The following is an 18,061-nucleotide window of genomic DNA, read 5'->3' as shown; positions in this document are numbered from 1 at the left end:
TGTAATTGTAACACCACAGCATACAAATATTCTTCTTACATAAAAGTTCAACATTTACATTTTTGCTCAATTTGAAACACTGAAGTAAAATGTGGCTCTTAATATACTTATATTGCTATTACTGATTTTAAGGTTGTAGGAGTTGATGCAATTTTATTCTATAAAAAGAAGGAAAATCACAATATTTCCCTCTGACGTGGAATAGGAAAATAAGTATAAAGCAGTGTGAAATGGAAGTAAAGGACAAGTACTTCAAAATTGTACTCAAGTACAGTGCTTGAGTAAATATATAAAAAGTTGTGTTCCATCACTGCAGTGGACGCACTGTAGAGTAAGTGAAGCCTCTCATTAATGGCTGATACGACTCAAAAAACACACCGTGCAGCCCCAAACAAAGGGTGACCCGTCAAACCCGACAGCAGTATTCAAGTTGTCATGAACTCCGGCCAGGAGTGTCAGGAGGAGAGAAGAGAACTACAACATTTAGCACAGAGGATCATCTTTCTGGGGCTGCTGAGGAAACCCAATTCATCCATCATGCTGAAACCTTTATTGTATTTTAGGGAGACATCAGTGGATGATTTACAACATTTGCTTACATGAGGTTTCTTTTGTGCCAAAAGTGTGTGTATATTTTCAGAAGGGCATGTTTTTCAGCCTTCTTACATTCTGCCTTACAGACATCAGTGTACCGGCCCACGTGGCCCCGTCAGTAGCCCTCTCCAGCGCTCCAGACCCTGATGAGTGATTGATTGAAATCAGCTGCAGACAATCACTCACTGGAGCGGCGAGTCAGGGGAGGGAGAAGACACCAGACACGACACCACGGCACAAAACGCCACAGTATTTTGGCACGATGGGAACTCGAGCTGACATGATTAGCTGATTGACTGATAAGTAATCGTAACTGTTTTGACGTTTGATTCATCATTTTAGTATTTTTTTTAAACTATATCCTGGTTCCAGCTTATCAAGTGTGATTTGTAACTTTTGCCTTAGTGTGACATTGAAGAGATTGGGCTATTTTGGGGTTTTAGACTATTGGTCAAACATATTATAAAATAGTGACGTAAATTTTGGTGTTGAAAGTTATGATGGGCATTTTTTCAAATGTTTTTTTGACATTTTTATGAACCAAACGAGTAATCGGGACACTAATCAACAGCTAAAAAGCAGCATAAACGATGATGAAAACATTTACTACAGCCCTAAATAGAATGACAGCTAAACGTTTGTGAATTCCTGCCCACAGCTTCAGGGCAGAAGCACGAATGAAGCGTTTGATGCAGGCCACTGCCCCCATCATGTCTCTTGCCTTTCATTGTCCCTTTCCCAAAGTCTAAAAAAACAATTGGAGAAGAAAGAGACATTTTTTTTCAGCTAATAACCTGTGCAGCAACCAGTCCAGTCACAACTTTGCTCCGAACATGCAATGATTTGATTCATTAAGATAAAAAACACACAGAGAGATGCCACTTTAGTTTGTCTTGCTTGTCTTGTTTCTCTTATTGCCTCTGATGTGTGACATACTTGGATTGAACAATGACACAGCTTATAGGGCCTAATATAGCAACGATCATCAAAGAGGCTGATTAATTCCAGTATCGTTATGGCAGAAAATTGTCTTTTTATTCCCACAGCAGAACTACGCAGTCGTGTGTCTAACTATATTTTATTATTGATTCTCTATTCTAGCCTATTGTTTACTGTAAAATGTTAAAGATTCCACTTAACTGTGTAAACGGAGTCACGATATAAAGAATTCTATTCTGTCGTTCTGGGATCGCACCGCAGGAGGGCACGAACGTCTCTCTCTCTCACACACACACACACGCACGCGCACACGTCTGGCGTCAGCGGTCTCCTAGCAACAGCCGGGCTCGAGCTCGTCTTAATCGTCCGCTGGTGAGCGCAGTCACGCCGCACAGACACGCCGCCTAAAACAGGAACCCAGGTAGAGTTTAACTACAAAATAAAGGCACACTCAGTTCAGGTGTGTTTCTCACAGTCATTTACTGTAACCCTGTTTACTTAGAGTCTTAGACGAATCCTGGCTGACGATAATGGATCCCTCGGGTCTTCAGTGGAGTAAAGTAGTTTGTTTTCACCTTGGACTGGAGGAGACATTTTGCTAAATTGTTGGTTCGGAGAGTTTTTTTTTTTACAACTTGTAGTACACTGACTTCACAAAATGTAACATTTGTCTTGCGCAGTGGCCCAACACTTTGTTCGGCTCGGTAAAACGCCGTGGTGGCGGCGCGCACGGTTTCAGAGCGCAGTAACGCCGTTGCCGCCAATGACCCTCCTTTCCTTTATCCACCACATGACAAAACCTCCTCGGGTGTTTTATTTTGAAATAAAAATGAACAGGAAGTTGCATAGTTTCTAATGCCGTTTACTTTGCTCCCAGGTCTGCTCATCCGCAGCAGGACAGACGAGAAACCATGGAGCGCAACAAGACGCGGTGGAGAGACTCGCCTAGCGGACGGGATGAGTGCCAGTTTCTGATCTGTTTGTAAGTCACTTTCAGGGACTGTCAGCATATTGTTGTTCACCAGCAGGTGGATGTTGCGTTTCCCCCAAGCGTGCGCAAATTGACTGGAGAGGTCTGTGAAAGAAAATTCTTGGAGTGAGCAGCAGCTACCAAAGAACGGGAGGAAAGGAGGAGTGAAAAGCGCCCGAAGGACCGACGAGTGCCCGTTGGATAGAAATGCTCTCTGTGTTATTTCATCACTCATTCTGAACATTTCACGTTGTTTCGGGAAATGTCGCTGGTGTGCGCTGCGTAAACCCCAGGGACCGATTCCATGTCTCACGCCATCAGGAGGAACAGTTACTTATCTTCAAGCAAACTCTGAGCAGAGCTGAGATTTCATCAAGAAGGAGGCACTGGGTTCAGACTGAGAAGCAGTCGCTGAACAGTTCCGAACCATGGTGAAGTTTCATAACTCGGACCTATGGATAGCCTGGATGGTGATTTTCTGCATGGAGGGTAAGTTGTGTGACACTTGTAAACTTGTGTAGCTATCCTCAACTGCAAGCACAATGCACCCCGTTCACAGGCGTTCATACAAATAATAGTAATGATAGTACGAATATATATTATCACTAAAATAATCAGTTATATGGACAATATTCCAAAGGATTTACATATTTTCTGTCACGTGTACGAATCATGACTACAATGCACCCGCATCAGTACTGCAAAAACAGATGTATTTGGAATTAAATTGTGCCATGAGCTCAACCTCTCCATTCCGAGAGCGCGTGCCACGTCCATTTGATCCCCCGTCCTCCTTAATACTGTATGTTTGGATCAGGCTGACGAATCCCCGGCATTTCCACAAAAGCTAAAGTACCGATTTAGGATGACTTTTGCCCGGTAAGTCGTATCATCTCTCCCAAAAGCACTTTTGATCGTGCACGTCTTATCCGTAATGTGCCATGCCGCGCCTGATATCGCTTTGCGCGTCTTACACAACATAAGGAGTAAAATTACTGCTTTTCAAATAAAATAAAAAAATGAAATGAAAACGTGGCACAGTGAGAGAGTCTGTGCTTTGAAAAAGAAAGACGGTGGAGGGAACCCACCCGAGAAGTATGGAGACCTGGCAGCTTAGGAGGGGAAAAGCCCACAAAATCACAATATCCTCCTATCCTGTGGGAATTGTGTGTGTTGACATGTGGCACTTTACAGTTTGTTGACCTTATCTTCCTTCTTAGTCTAGTTGTGTTCTTTGTAATCCAACAATACAGGTATTGGAGGTGAAGGCAATTTTTTCACATGTTTGTGTTGGCTCTTTGTTGTCAGACTCTTAGAACTAAATAATTAGCATTAAAGAAACGGTTAATGGAACATACATTAGCATCATTTAAAAAATGTGTTAATGCAAATATGATCTATAGGCTAATGAGTAAATTGAGTAAACATTGTGTTCAAATCTTTATTCTTTTGAGAAAAGGCAAAGCACAGCAGAAAAATGCTAGACAATGCCAACCTAGTCCCCTTAGAGCCGCATGTCAGGACACACAAAGCATTTCCACTGAGCCACACACACACACACACACACACACACACACACACACACACACACACACACACACACACACGTCTGCCTGACATGTCAATTTGGACAGAACAACAGTGTGAGATTGCATTCAGTCCTGATTGCCCAGGTGTTTCACTCCGCTGCTCACTTGTTTAGCTGTATACCTCTGGAGTGAGTGGTTTTATGGTGTCTTGTCAGCTTCACTCAGGGTTACACACACACACACACGCACACGCACAGCTCTATTAACAAGCCTGCTTGTTCTGCATTCGCTGGGCAGTTTTTCTTCTGTACTTTTACGTCTCGGTGGACGGCTGCCAGTATTTCTATAAATACATTCTGATGCAGCAAAGTCAGTATTGATTGTGGGTGCTTGTTTTGGCTTTGTGTACTAACCTCCACTTTTTGCATGTCAGACATTGTCACTAGATTGATCTGATCTGTTCAATGTGTTAGCGGACACCGGATTGTTTTGGTTATTGCACAGTGAGACCGGAAAAGTTAAATTTTTCACAAAATCTCTATCTGTTTGACAAAAAAGCGTGTTTTTCGGCTTTAATGCAGACAGGATCAGAGGGCTTCTGCTCGTGGGGAGCTCTTTGGGGTTCTGCGTCTTGCTCAAGGACACTCTGACATGCGGACAGTAGAAGCTGGGGATCGAACCACGTCTCCTTGTCGTTAAAGTACGACCCGCTCTACCCGCTGAGCCACAGCCCTCAACTCAACTCAACATTTAAAAGGAGGTGAAAAGAGGAAAGTTTTGAAAAGTCGAAAACCGTGAGCAACTATGACAGGAAGAAGTCAAATAAATAAATGACTTGGACGTGCGTCAACCACGGCCAAGTTTGTACGTGTACTCATCATCAGTTGGAGGACATGCCATGACATTCTGCTGCCATCAAGCCTCCCCAGCCACACATAAATATTCTATCATTTAGAAATCTTACAGCCACTCAGTGAAGGGATATTGGGCCGTTCAGATGTGCAGTGCTGAAAACATTTGGAGGAAGGTTTTATATATATATAGAACATTTCAGATTTGCATTCAGTGAAATGTTTGGATTAGCCTCCCGACTTCAATCCCACTGTTCTGTATGTTTGAAATGAAGAGTCCAGGGAGGACGAGGAGCACTCAAGCATAAACAAAAAAGACAACATGGAATGTTTTTTTCTTTTTTCAGCTCATTGACATTCAGGGCATTCACGTCTGCATCAAAGCTGAACTTAGACCGGCTCCCTTCTCCACGTTCTGTGTGAGCTTCTTAACCTTTGTGGATCGGCTAAAAGTGCCGGCATGAAATGATGTAGCATGCCTGGTCTGATTGTTGTTGACGTGGTCTCCTTTGCTCAGTTTGCTGATTACATCTCAATCAATTTGTTCAAACACGATTGGTTCACAGTGTCAGTGAGGATGGTTTTGGTGAGTTGCAGCCCAAAATAACATCCAGCAGTTGAGGTAAAAGCTGGGCAAAATTTTTGGAAATTTGAAAAAAGTTATTTCAAAACCTATACATTCGATAACTAAATACAACAAACCCATAATAAATCTGCAAATCACCAACATTATGATTCTATTTTTCTTTTAATCAATTGAGAATGACAGATGAGAGAAACAGACAAGAGCTTTGAAGAGAGAAGAACAAGTGTTAAGGAGGTGGAGAGAGATACAGAGCTCAGCTTGTAACCTCCGGCGATCTTGCAGTTTTTTGTTGTTGTTGTTTTGATGTGATGCACCGCGCATCCAACTGAGAGCATGCCTCTCAGTCTAAAAACCCTGCTAATCCAGAATGCATATGATGGAAAATCCCGTCTGTGTCAGTTTTATCTGATAAGTAGCGTTTCCCCCCCCCCCCCCCCTCCTCTTTCCGCCTGCTGCTAAAAAGGAGCAGCTGGAACAAGAGTGTTGGACAGATGGAACTTTCCACCTCGATTATTTCTCGAACTAAAAATAGCTTCTCAAAAAATTAAAAGACCCCTGGGACCGCTTGCAAAGTGCGTGCGTATGTTTGAGCGACAGACGACTTCAGACGACGGGCTCCTCAGATATGATGGCGGCAGCGGCCATCCTGGGAGTGTGAATGAATAAATGATGGGCAGATATTTGGAGGAGGAGAGCGCAGCATTCGCCCGGTCCCACGGTCTCTTAAGCACACATTAAACTCGGCCCCAAAGAGTCCACAGGCTGCTGCACGGCAGTTGGCCAAGCATCTGAAGCAAACATCTGATGTGGTCAGTTCACAGAGGTTTGGGGGCTTTGAGGTTTTGGGGTTGGTTGTACGAGGGAAGCATGAGTGGATCATGAGTGCGTGGGGAGCAGGGTGATGCTTGTTGAAGCTGAAATGTTATCAGCTATGTTTGTAACTGCATTTTGGGTTAAATGATTTAAAAAGGAAGCAGGGGCTGCTTATCAAAACAGAAGCTGATCCATGGACAGGTAGTATGCGTGTCAAAGCTGTTTTAGATCCAGGTTAGTCATCTGTAACACGTACAGTGGCAAACACTTTGCTTTTCAGTGAAAATTCATTCATTTTAAATGAACAAAGTGTGCAGCACTCTGTGCAGAGGTTTTCACCTTGGAGGTGAAAGTGGAGGTGATAATAGCGCTATTATGAAACCTGATGTTAGTTAAGAACCTGGAAAAGGCAACACCTCCACTTTATAACTCAAGCAGGCGAAATGAATCTCTGCAGTCCTCCAACAATGCTTTGTATGTCTGGTGCAGGAGGGAAGTCCAGTGCAAGACGATGGACCGTGTAAAAGAAGTGGACGTGGCCACCTGTCCTGAAAAGTGAAACCAATGCTGAAGTGCCTTAAACTTGTATTCCTTCTAATGGCCATCAGGGGGCGACTCCTCTGCAAAAATAAATCTGTCTGTATAAAAAAGTTTTTTTTTTTTTTTGAAATACAAAAAATCAGCATTTCCCCCTGCGCCCCACCTGTAATACCACCCCACTAGTGGGGCGCGCCCCACAGTTTGAGAACCACTGCATTACAGTAAGATAATAGAGTAGAATAGAGCATAATAGAGTTTTGATGAGTGTCATATGGTAAAAAAAAGAAAATGTTCAACTCTCCAGCTATCAATGAGTTTTAGTTGTCTGCTTACATGCGTAACAAACTCACGTATAACAGTTACTTACTGTTAAGGGTGGTCTCAAAGGCTCAGAATGAACAAAGGGAGTGAAAAGAGTCTCTTTCATCCCATGAATCCGAGCAAAGTCATGAGTGTGAGTCAGACTTCCTGAGGGGAAATTGGCACCCAAGACAAATTTTGGACATTAAAGTTTACTCTATCTGTCGAGCACCATCAACTACAGTCACACATTGGGGTTTTCCACAGGCTACACTCCAACAGAATAATTATTGTTGAGACGCTCAAGACCCTTCGCAATATTACATCCATATCAGAAAAGTTATCAATTTAAACCTGTTTCCAAACAGTTTTCTAACATTAATGACATTCAACCCAAAATATGAATGTGCCAGCATCTAAAAGCTACACTTTGCACTTGACTAAAGGTTCGATTCATACTTTATTCATCCTTCACAAACGTGAGAGAAATAACGCTGCCACCTGCTCACTCTCACGTCGGCAACAATGACAGAGTTACGTTCATTGACTTGTGTTTTACAAAACCCCCAACATGAACCTCATAGTGTGCGTGATATACTGCTGCTCTCAATCAGTCTCTGCCACAGCGTCGTCAAGTTGATCTCTAGTATTAATAAGAATAGTCGCTGTGTGTATCATTGTAGGCCATTATGAGCTCAGATTGATGGTGAAGGAAATGCTCCTGTGCACACATTCTTCCCACAGGTGTGGGCTAACGGGCAGTGTGTGTGTGTGTGTGTGTGTGTGTGTGTGTGTGTGTCTGGGACCCCGTATTCCCCAGACAAATAGATTACTGTGGCTCCCAAAGGATCAAGGTTTCCTCCGGACTGTAATGACCTCATCAGTTTGATCAACCAATCAGGAATCATCAGGTTCTAGACACTCAGTTTGTCTTATGAGGCGGATTCATGCTCCCCAGTGAGCTTAATGTTAAGATGAAAGGAAACGTCAGGCTTCCTGTTCCTTTGTATGCATATAGAGGGAATAGCATTTTGACTTGGTCAGTCAAACCTTTTGGAAATAAATTGGAAATCTTTCAAAAACTTAAAAAATTGTTTAAAGCCAAGAAGGTATCGGCAACACGTTTTTTTGATTCATTATTATCCCAAATTTGTAATTCATACCCTCAAATCACTTCATCTGTTTCCTATAATTGCAAATTGATTCCCTGAAAATTATGAAATCATGTTCTCAGGTTACAGACATGTGCTCTTGTTTTTATTTTTTTATTGATCTATTTTTTTCAGAGTGAAACAATCTCACGAGAAAGCATGTGTAAGTAATGTTAACAATATCAACATTGCGTTTTTATCCCGAAATCAGAAAGTGGAAGACCACACAAGACTTAAAGAGATTTAAACGATATTTTATTTTAGACTAAGACAAAAACACGATCACGGAATCTGTAGTCTGCAGGTCAGGTGTGCTTGTAATCCAAAAGGGTAGATCATGATGGCGAGAGAGACAAACTGAATGAGAAGCCAGCCGAAATAACCAAGGCCCATCACACGTTAGATCTCTACCTGCAGGCAACCTGCACAAGTAAAAACACAAGACAGCGGGAGGAGCACTGCCAGGGTCAGGGTTACAGATCCACTAAAGTGTTATATATATATATAGATACAAAAACAAATATCTCACTGCTTCCAGAGGAGGCAAGCAGACAGACAGCTACAGGAAATATCGTAGTGGGAGCTGCATTTACAGCATGCCGAGAGGAAGGACGGGTGGTTTCAGTTTTCTGACACGAGCGAGCCCTTGTACCACTCATTTGAAATTGATTGTTAATTGATCCACACCGCGACTAAATGACCTTACAGCACTTGATGAACGCGGCAGCTGAACTCGCTTGTGTCGCATTGAGCGATGATGCAGATCCTGTGACCTGCTTTGTCTGCATGGCGGTCCATTGAGTTGTCTTGATAATTCTGCAGGCTCCAAAAATACACTGTAGATAATTTCATTCGAGGAATGTAATTTTGTAAATTGCGCACTGTCGCACAGAATGGGTTGTCTGCGCTCTTGTGTAATGGCTACCTTTAGCTGTTAGCTGGTTGAGAGCACCTACAGAAATGACTTCTCTCTGTTCAGTTTTTAAAAGCTTCTGAGGGTCAGAGGTCTCCGACATGACGTATCAAAAGAGATGGAGAACTAGTCGGCATTTGCTTCTGTATGTACATTCTTTACTTTGCGTTTGTGTACATTTCCTAAATCATGTTTGTACCCCTCTGGCAGCAACATGTGCAGCTTGGCGTATCCATGTGATCAGGGGGAGCAGATGAATTTAATTTGAAACCCTTTGCCTGTCGTCCTGACGCTCACGTCTGCTAATGGAGAGAAAATGCAGAATACTGAAGAGAACAGAGGGGGGACAGATTCTCCTGCATTAAATATGCCCAGGACCTTTCACAGCCATAGGTAATTCATAAACTGGCTGTTGGGGGATAAGGCAGTGCTTTTGCTCTTTTAATCTCGCTCAAAATCTATGAACAAGAAATACAAACGAAATACAAAGTCAAAAACAAGAGGTTTGTTATTTGGAAGACAAAAAAAAGTATATACACTTTTTCACATTAATTCCAACAAAGCCAACTATCGTGAGTGTACAGCTAATCCCACAGCCTATTGCTCTTAATATTGGGTCAGCACTCAGAAATGAGATCTCCCCGCAGGAGTGGAAGGCGAGCTCTTGGTGTGACACACTTTGGCTCTCAGTAAATGTGTGTTAACTGCCTGAGTCGCTCCCTTTAGGAAAGGTTGTGCATCAGTTCTCAGCAGTTTCATTATAAGTCCCTCTTTGGCACAGCGCCCCAGAGTGTGTGTCTCTCTCTCTCTCTCTCTCTCTCGCTCTCTCGCTCTCTCGCTCTCTCTCTCTCTCTCAATCCTTCAGAATGCAGGTCCAACTTCCCTTTCTCTCTTGTTCCCTTCTACATTTCGCTCCAACCTCACTCATCCCTCTATTTGTGTTTTGCTTCCCTTTACATCGCTCTGTTTTCCAATTTCACTCTTTCGCTGTGTCTCTTTTTCACCCTCTATGCCTCGTTCTCACACTCTCGCTCTCTCTGTCTCTCTCTGCCTCTTTTTCTCCGTCCTCCAACACACTCTGCCCACACACAAATGACTTTCCAGGGATGAGGGTGAGACTGAAAAGTGGTCCCCGCTTGTTCTGTTCTCGCAGACAACGAATGAGCATGTCAAATCTGATGCATGTGAACAGCCAGGAAGAATGGCGCGTTAAGGCGTACAGTGAGAGAGAAAGAGAGAGAGAGAGAGGCTAACACCTTAACATTGCTGCTTTTTATCTCCAATAGAACAGGAGGGGACAAACTGGGGAACGCACAGTTGCCCAGTTGCGTGCACACACACAGACATTCAGATGCTCTTGCAAACTGATCTCATAGACATACAGTACGTTTGCAATACATGCACATGCCTACGCCAACACAGACGCATCTCATTTGCCCATTTGTGTGCACAAGTGTGGGACATGCTCATGCACAAACGGAGACACCTGAGGCAATAACACCTTTCATTTTCAGACTTACTCACAGTTTGCATGCTAAGTTGTCTTTTTAAACTATTATTTATATACTTATGTTTCACATGCCGGTTTAACTTCGGCCACTAAGCCTTGTTGAGGGCACTCTTAAAGTTAATGGTTGGATAAAAATGATAAGATGAGCACTGTTTTCTTCCATCCCGTGAGACCTGCTTCTCGTGGCGACCACGTAGGCGGTGTTAGTCTAACAAGGAGAGCAGGGGCATTGATATCAGGGGGCACCATAGGCCCCTTCAACTCTTAATCCATGCCTCGACTGCCTTATCTGGTTGCCCTCCCTGATAGCCTGGAGACTTTCTCTCAGAAAGTCAAGAGAAATAGGCTACATGGCTGTCCTTGTGACTTCACTTGAAAGAGAAAGTGAGGCCATGTGAGGTTCATAATATATGCATTTAATATATATATTGTAATTCTCACCAAATGAAAACCTTGTTGCTGTATGACCGGGGAGGCTGTGACTTGCTCACTTGCCTCCTCTGATGAGCCGCGGCTGCTGATCCGTCGCCAGCTTGTCCACTAAGAGGTGATTTGTGAATATGGAACAACGTGTAAACTATTGAGCCAAGGCCCAAATCATCTGCTAAAACGGGCTTTGCTGCAGATTATGACTGTCATTTGGTCTGTGACCCTGGCTTATAGATAGCGTTGGCTTCATTTGATCAGTTCAGTGACACAAGAGCAATACCTCGCGTGCAAACGCATGCATAGTATACACATAAGCCACACTCATACACTGTATTCAACACCATTCAAACTACTGTATATATCAATGTAGTTTTCATTTTTACATTTTACACATTTCAGTTGTTCACCATTTTTGTCAGGACATTTCCTACATCAAAATCCACTTGGAGATGCCTGCTGTGTTTAAGTACTTGCATGTCTGTGCATTCTTAACACCTTAAGCATCTCTAAAAGGACTTTGCATCCACTGTGAGGTACTGTAAAACCACCGTCCATGATGGTGTCTGGACTAGCAGAGAGTCAAACACACTTGAAGCCTAACTCTGTGTACTCTATATTAAAGTAAAATAAGATGGTGTTTCTTTCCCAAGATAAACAGCGGTTTGGATTTGAAGATTCAAGTTTATCTTCCCGAGTGGATGGCGGTTCTAAAGATATGCAGCCTGGTAGGAAACGCTCCACTGCCTGCTAATTTCTTCTTGATTGTCGGTGACAGTGTGCCAGCCAGCGCCCTGTGATCGGAAGGCGTGACAGGGTACATATGGGATGGTGAGATCCGATAAATATGATTGTGTGAGCTTGTTTGCTATTCATAGGCTAGCAGAAGCTGCAGTATTTGAAATCACATTTATAGTGCAAACTGGGAGCCAGTGAAGGGAGGTCAGAATGTGTGCAGTGTGACCAAATTCTGATTTGATTTAATATTCTTGAAGCTGCTTTTTGTACGAGTTAAATGTTTTTGGTACTGTTGATTGGTAGTCTGGAAAACATGGCGTTGGATTATGTGACTGTTGCAGAGAATGCAATTTTGTTTCCTTGCAAAACTTGTAGCAGAGGCTGTTCTTCCAGTGCTCTAGAATGCAGATATGGGTATAATTGGCAAAGCTGTCAAAAATGAAGTCATGATTATGGATATAATTTAGTAACTTCCCCACCACATAACATGCAAATAGGAAATAGCAATGGGCCTAGGAATGAACCTTGCGGCACACCCGCGGTTTTCTTTTTTTTAAATCAGATTTGGAATCTTAACAAAGCTTTAAATCCTTCACTGCCTTTGTAAGATTGCTCTTAAGACATATTTTAGTGGTGGGGTAAATGGTTAGCATAGTTTACTCTTGAAATAATCAGTTAATTGAAAGTCTGTCCAAGAATTCTGAATGAAAGAGATTATATAGCTCATTAATTATTAATGCGCGAAGAACAAATTGAAAGTCATTAGGAGTGATTCTAAATCGATTCCTAAGGTGACATTAAGTGTGTGTGTGCTGTGCCAGAGATCAAGGTGGTTGAAAACGGTGATGGTATGCTTTCGTCCTGCTGTTCCTACAAATAGTCTCCTGCGGTTATTTTCTTATTGTCATCTGTTCCCATATACAACGTACACACACAACGTACAACGTACACACATGTGCACCCATGCAGGATGTACACACATCCATACAATGTCAAACAATCCAATTTGCTACCATCTAGTCAATTGGGGTAATTAGCCAGAGACTATTAAGTCGTTTTCTCCCTGTGCACTATCACAACTGTAATTATGGCAAAGCAACAATGATGTGCAATTACAGTTCACTGTAATTGCTCCAAAGTGATGTGGTGTCAGTAAAGATGGCGGAGGGGCGCTGAGATGATCAAACTGTACTTTATAATATTGACAAACATAGAAACCGCAGGGTGGGGAAAGGGTGAGCTCAGTCAGAGAGAGGAGGGCGGAGTATTCTCACGCAGAGTTGCATTCTAAGGCTTCATAAACATTTCTCATGATCAATGGCAGAATATCAAGTGATCCATCTTCTCTGGCCTGTAAACGGTTGACATTTTCCCGTAATTAAAGCTGTGAGATGAAACACGGGGTTTTAACGATGACATGAGCTGATCAGTGACTCTATTGTACTCGGCTTGAGGGTGCTTTGTCAACATTGGACAATGTTGGGGATGATTTTCTCCATTGGAATGTGGGTCTCCAATGGCCAGGTTTGAATGTGTGGCTGTCCCTCTATTGTACATTGTAATTAAGCAGAATAGGGCTATATTATGCTTTAAGAGTGGGTGTGAGACGGGCAGAGAGCGTGACTTTATTACTGTACCACTGGGTGACGAGGGAGACGTGGAGATATATGTTAGAGCACAATGGGGAAAAAATACTCTTTGTTAAAACGAGGAATAGGAGTGCTCATGGAGACTGCCATCAGATGCTGCATGAGACGCTATTCACCATTGTTATAATAAAACCCTGCTTAGATAAAAGATCATGAATACAGGTTGAACTGAAGAGAGGAAGCAGCCACTCTAATGGATTACACCAAAGCCACGCACAGCAGCGAGAACATTGTTTGAAATTCAAATTTTAATTAATCCTTGTTTGAATTACAATGAAAAATGAATATGGCCGTGCAGATGAGATGAGGCAGAGATGATACAGTGTTCAATAGCCGGTTATGAAAGCATCGCAGACACTGAGAATGAGAGCTACGCTATTACGGAACGTGAGTGTGAGAATAACTGGAGACCAGTTGACTGATAGACAGGTGAGCATGAAGCTGAGAGAACAAATCAGCCACACAGACCGATTTCACACCTGATCGGAGGATGACAGACCTGAGAACCGGAGAGTGAGTGAGGAGATGCAGGACTCAGGATGGGTGAAGAGGTCCCTCCGACAGTGCAGGGTGAGTGGACCTGCAGGTTCTAGATCTTTCCCTAACCTAAGTACTTGTATTGCAAGAGCACACTGTGGGAAAACAAACAAGATATGTTGTCAGTAGAAAGGCTGTTTTGACACTTTCAGTTATCTGTTCAATTTGCCAAACAATTAATTTGCTCTCTGCTTCTGTTTTATTGTGGCAGCTTTTATCCAGTTCTGAAGTATTAAGTCATCTGGCCTCTCCTCTCCAACTCCAAGACATCTGGAACTCACCATAGTCTAAATCCCTCTCTCTTAAACCATTTAACACTTGTTCTCTCCGTGCCATCCCTTGATCTTCCGCTTTTGGTTCAGAGGGCAGAGGGCTCTCGACAAGCCAAAGGCTTGATTTCCCCTCTTTTCGTTTCCTTTCTTAATTCCCAGCTTGGGGAGTTGTGAATGAACATGAAAGAAAGTTTATTTTTACCGTTCATTTGCGCTGCCTTTTCTCATTCTAGCCTGGTGGAGACTCAGGTGGGCACAAGTATTAATAGCTTCCTTCGTTCGTGACGTCAGCTGAAAGCACACATGCGCCTCTTAACGCTCAGAGGTGTTTTATGTTAATTAGAAACATCACTCTCAGCAGTTATTTAGTCAGCGCTGTACAGCACTCGTCAGAATATAACAGAAGAGAACATTTTTTCCCTCCACCTGCCTGCTTTTCCTCCTCGTAGCCACAGTCTTGTATTCTTTGTGTCTTCTATCTGCTGCTAGCCTGGTCTCTGCTCCCCAATCTCTCTCTTCATCATCCTGCTCTTTAATGTGACTGTCAAACAGTAGTTCATTCCCCCTCTTTTCTCCATTTCCCTGCATGACCACGTGACTAATCTCTCTCTCTTTGCCTCCCTCTCTTCATTGAAAAAGGCCTGTGTACTCTGTCTGAAAGCCTTGTGGGGTCCTAAATGCTAAATGCCAGTCTGTCTCTGCCAGGCGCCCGCTTAGTGCCGGTCTCCTTGGGGATGAGACCGGCGATCAGGCCTTTCCGCACCAGACACTGAGGGGTTTGTGATTGAGCGTGCATGTTTGTGTGACCACATGTGTGTGTTTTGCGTCAGCGTACAGGAGAAAAGTGTGTGTGTTTTGCTCCCTATCTGTGAAACGACGTGTCCTGTATTTAAGGGAGGGAGAGAAAGCAGGGCAGTACGAGGGACGTGTACTCGCTGGCTCATTATCATGTGAATGCATTATGTTTCCTGTCAACATGCCTCTGCCCAACAAGTGGGGCCCTGTTCTCTCTGCCAGGACTCAAGCGACACAGCGGCCAGGCCCCAACGTGGTGCGGTTCTGCGCTGGCACAATTCACCAGGAGTTTAGCGCCACAGACACCGCTGCTGGCCTCGTCCCGATTCAGTCCATCTGTACTGGCATCTCGGCAGCCGGCAAGAAATGAGATGGAAAGACACCGTTCAGAAACATCAAATGATTTGGCTTGTTATGGATTGGATTCAGATACTTATGAAATAATCTTGAATTCCACAATAGCAGTCTCATTTTAAGTACGATTCCAGAAATGTCTTACAGTACGGTCAAAAGCTCGACATTTATTACCAATTTTGTCCAGCCAGTCTCAACCCCCTGTTATGTGTGAGTTCACAGGTAGGACCCAAACGCAAGACCACAGGAGACAGAAGTTACTATTAACAGGTTTTATTCAGAATGTGTGAAGGTGTGGAGCCCGTGGTCCGACACCCGAGTGGCAGATCGACGGTGTGAGGGCCGTGGCTCGACACCGGAGGGCTGGCAGCTTGACGGCGAGAGTAGTCCGTGTCACACAAGGAGGGCAGAGCGGCGGAGTGTAATCCGTACACACAAGGAGGGCAGAGGACGCCACGGGGTTGACGCGGGTGAAAGGCGGTACGACCTGACAACCCCAGACTGCAGGACCAGAGCTTATGTAGTGCCAGCAGACTCATTAGTGGGCCCTGAGTCTGGTGTGTCAGGCTGCAGGAGGTGATCGGCTGGAGTGTCCTCAGCTGTGCACACTCAAGGGTGTGGCCATGGGAGGCATCTGGAGGCAGAGGACAAACACAGAGCACATGGCACACAATAACAAACGGGGGAATGACAGCACACATGAGGAGAGGAGATCAGGGGAAACAGAGGCAACACCGAACAGGTCAGACAGGGATCCTGGATCCTGACACATGTATTATGAATACGACCAGTCTGTGGTCCGAACTCAGGTGGAGAGGAACTGAGTGTCATGGAATGGGCTTCTGAAGGCTAAAGCCCTCTAGGATTAGCTACAAAATGAAAAGGAATAAAACACGGAATTAGCTTTGAGTCAGATCTTTTTTTTTGTAATTTTATTGAAAGTTATTTGACTTATCCAAAATTAAATCGAGAACCAGAAACCTTTCTGAAAGAGGAGACCTGGCCAATAAAGGAGAAGCAGACAAGTCCAACAGTAAATACATTTCAAAATGAATAACGGATAATTTCTCCGCTTCCAAATCATGTCATTTTAATTCAAAGGAATTGTTTGCCAATTTTAGAAATATGCTTATTGCGTTTCTTGCGGATGGTCCCCACAGAAAAGCTTAGGGAAGCGGTTGTGTGCTTCTTTTTATTGGAGGTTGTGAAATGAATCTGACATACATTTGCCAAACCAACCACTAAGGCCTTTACTTTTGTAAAACTGAAAAAATACGCTTTGAAAACACTTCTGATTAAGCATAATGTAAATCTGACCAAACGGGGATGAGGTTAGCACAAAGACTGGAGTGCCTGGTGATTGCCTGGCAACCTCACAGTAATGACTGGACTGCTGAAAGCAGCTGTGACAGGCCATGAAATAGTCAGGTACATACTATCACTGCATATAAAACCATAACATATCGTTCTGATGCTTTGGTTTTTGACATATAACATGTTCTTTTATGAGCTTTAGAAGTGCTGTTAGACTGTCAGGGGAGCCTGTGGCTCAGTAGAGCGGGTTGTACTCTAACCGCCAGGTTGGCGATTTGATCCCTGACGTCAACTGTTTGCATGTCATCAAAACATTTCCAGGCTAATTTAGGGATGAAAGAAGGTGAATCTAGCAGTTTACTGTCCTGTACATTTTGCTTATTTCAATTCAGTCCATGAGTCATAATACATCAAATTACTTTGCGGAAAAAAGCTTACCATGTTTTTTTGGCTTCTAACAAGTGATGGAGGCCTGATTGGGAGAGAATGTAAAAATAATCTTGCTACCTCCACCGACAAATTGCCTGTAAAATGACCTTTTGATAAAAGCATATGTGGATCCACTAAGTTGGCTCCAGCAGCCTCGCGCTCCAACGTATCTGTGCCAGACTGAGCCACTTGCGTCTTTTTTCTTTCCTTCACACCTTTTCCAATTAAAACATGACTTGTGATTAAAGGCCGGCAGCGTGCTTGGTGTATATGTACAGTATGTGTGAGTGTATGTGAGTTTAATAGAGAGGGAGATAAACAGGCCTTTGTGCGAGTGAGGCCATGTTGGCAAGTGTCTCTGTGGCATTGGCTCTATTATCTTGGCCTGTTGGCGTGCGTGTGAGATTACAGCATGCTTTGGTATATGTGCACGTGTGAGTGTGTGAGTGTGTCGTTATTATATTGGCTTATTAGACATCCGCGCCAAGACTTCTCAGTTCACACACCGGGTTAATTGACCTCTGGAGACGTTTCTCTCCTCAGTGATGAAGGTCTGGATGCGATTATTCCGCATTTGCTTTAGATATGAGATTTTTAAGGAGCCTTTGAGTTCTGAGATGGCTCATTACTTTTTAAACGAGACATTTTGAACGCACCACTTCTCGTATTTGAAACGTTTCTTTGATGCCTGTGTCAGAAATATTTCCATAATATTACTAGAAATATTTCTAAGATGTTGGGTACTTCGATCATTTGTTTCCTACCAGCATTCAAAGTGGTCAAATCACACCACATTTAAACAAATTAACAATTGACAAAACAGACTTGATCATTTTACCTCAAACTTGTGT

General features: G+C 43.4%; 1 protein-coding gene across 1 annotated transcript in view; it reads left to right on the top strand.

Moving 5' to 3' along the window:
* The first annotated feature begins 2,842 nt into the window (after positions 1-2,842).
* Positions 2,843-18,061, top strand: part of igsf11 (immunoglobulin superfamily member 11) — a 75,714-nt gene continuing 60,495 nt past the window's right edge. Inside the window, exon 1 of the mRNA XM_079272488.1 lies at positions 2,843-2,992. Coding sequence (XP_079128614.1) covers positions 2,932-2,992 — 61 coding nt within the window. The 5' untranslated portion in view covers positions 2,843-2,931. The remainder of the gene's footprint in view (positions 2,993-18,061) is intronic.

The sequence above is a fragment of the Melanostigma gelatinosum genome (assembly GCF_949748355.1).
Source record: "Melanostigma gelatinosum genome assembly, chromosome: 7".
In the NCBI taxonomy this organism is placed as follows: domain Eukaryota; kingdom Metazoa; phylum Chordata; class Actinopteri; order Perciformes; family Zoarcidae; genus Melanostigma; species Melanostigma gelatinosum.
This window is presented reverse-complemented; position numbering and strand designations above follow the sequence as displayed.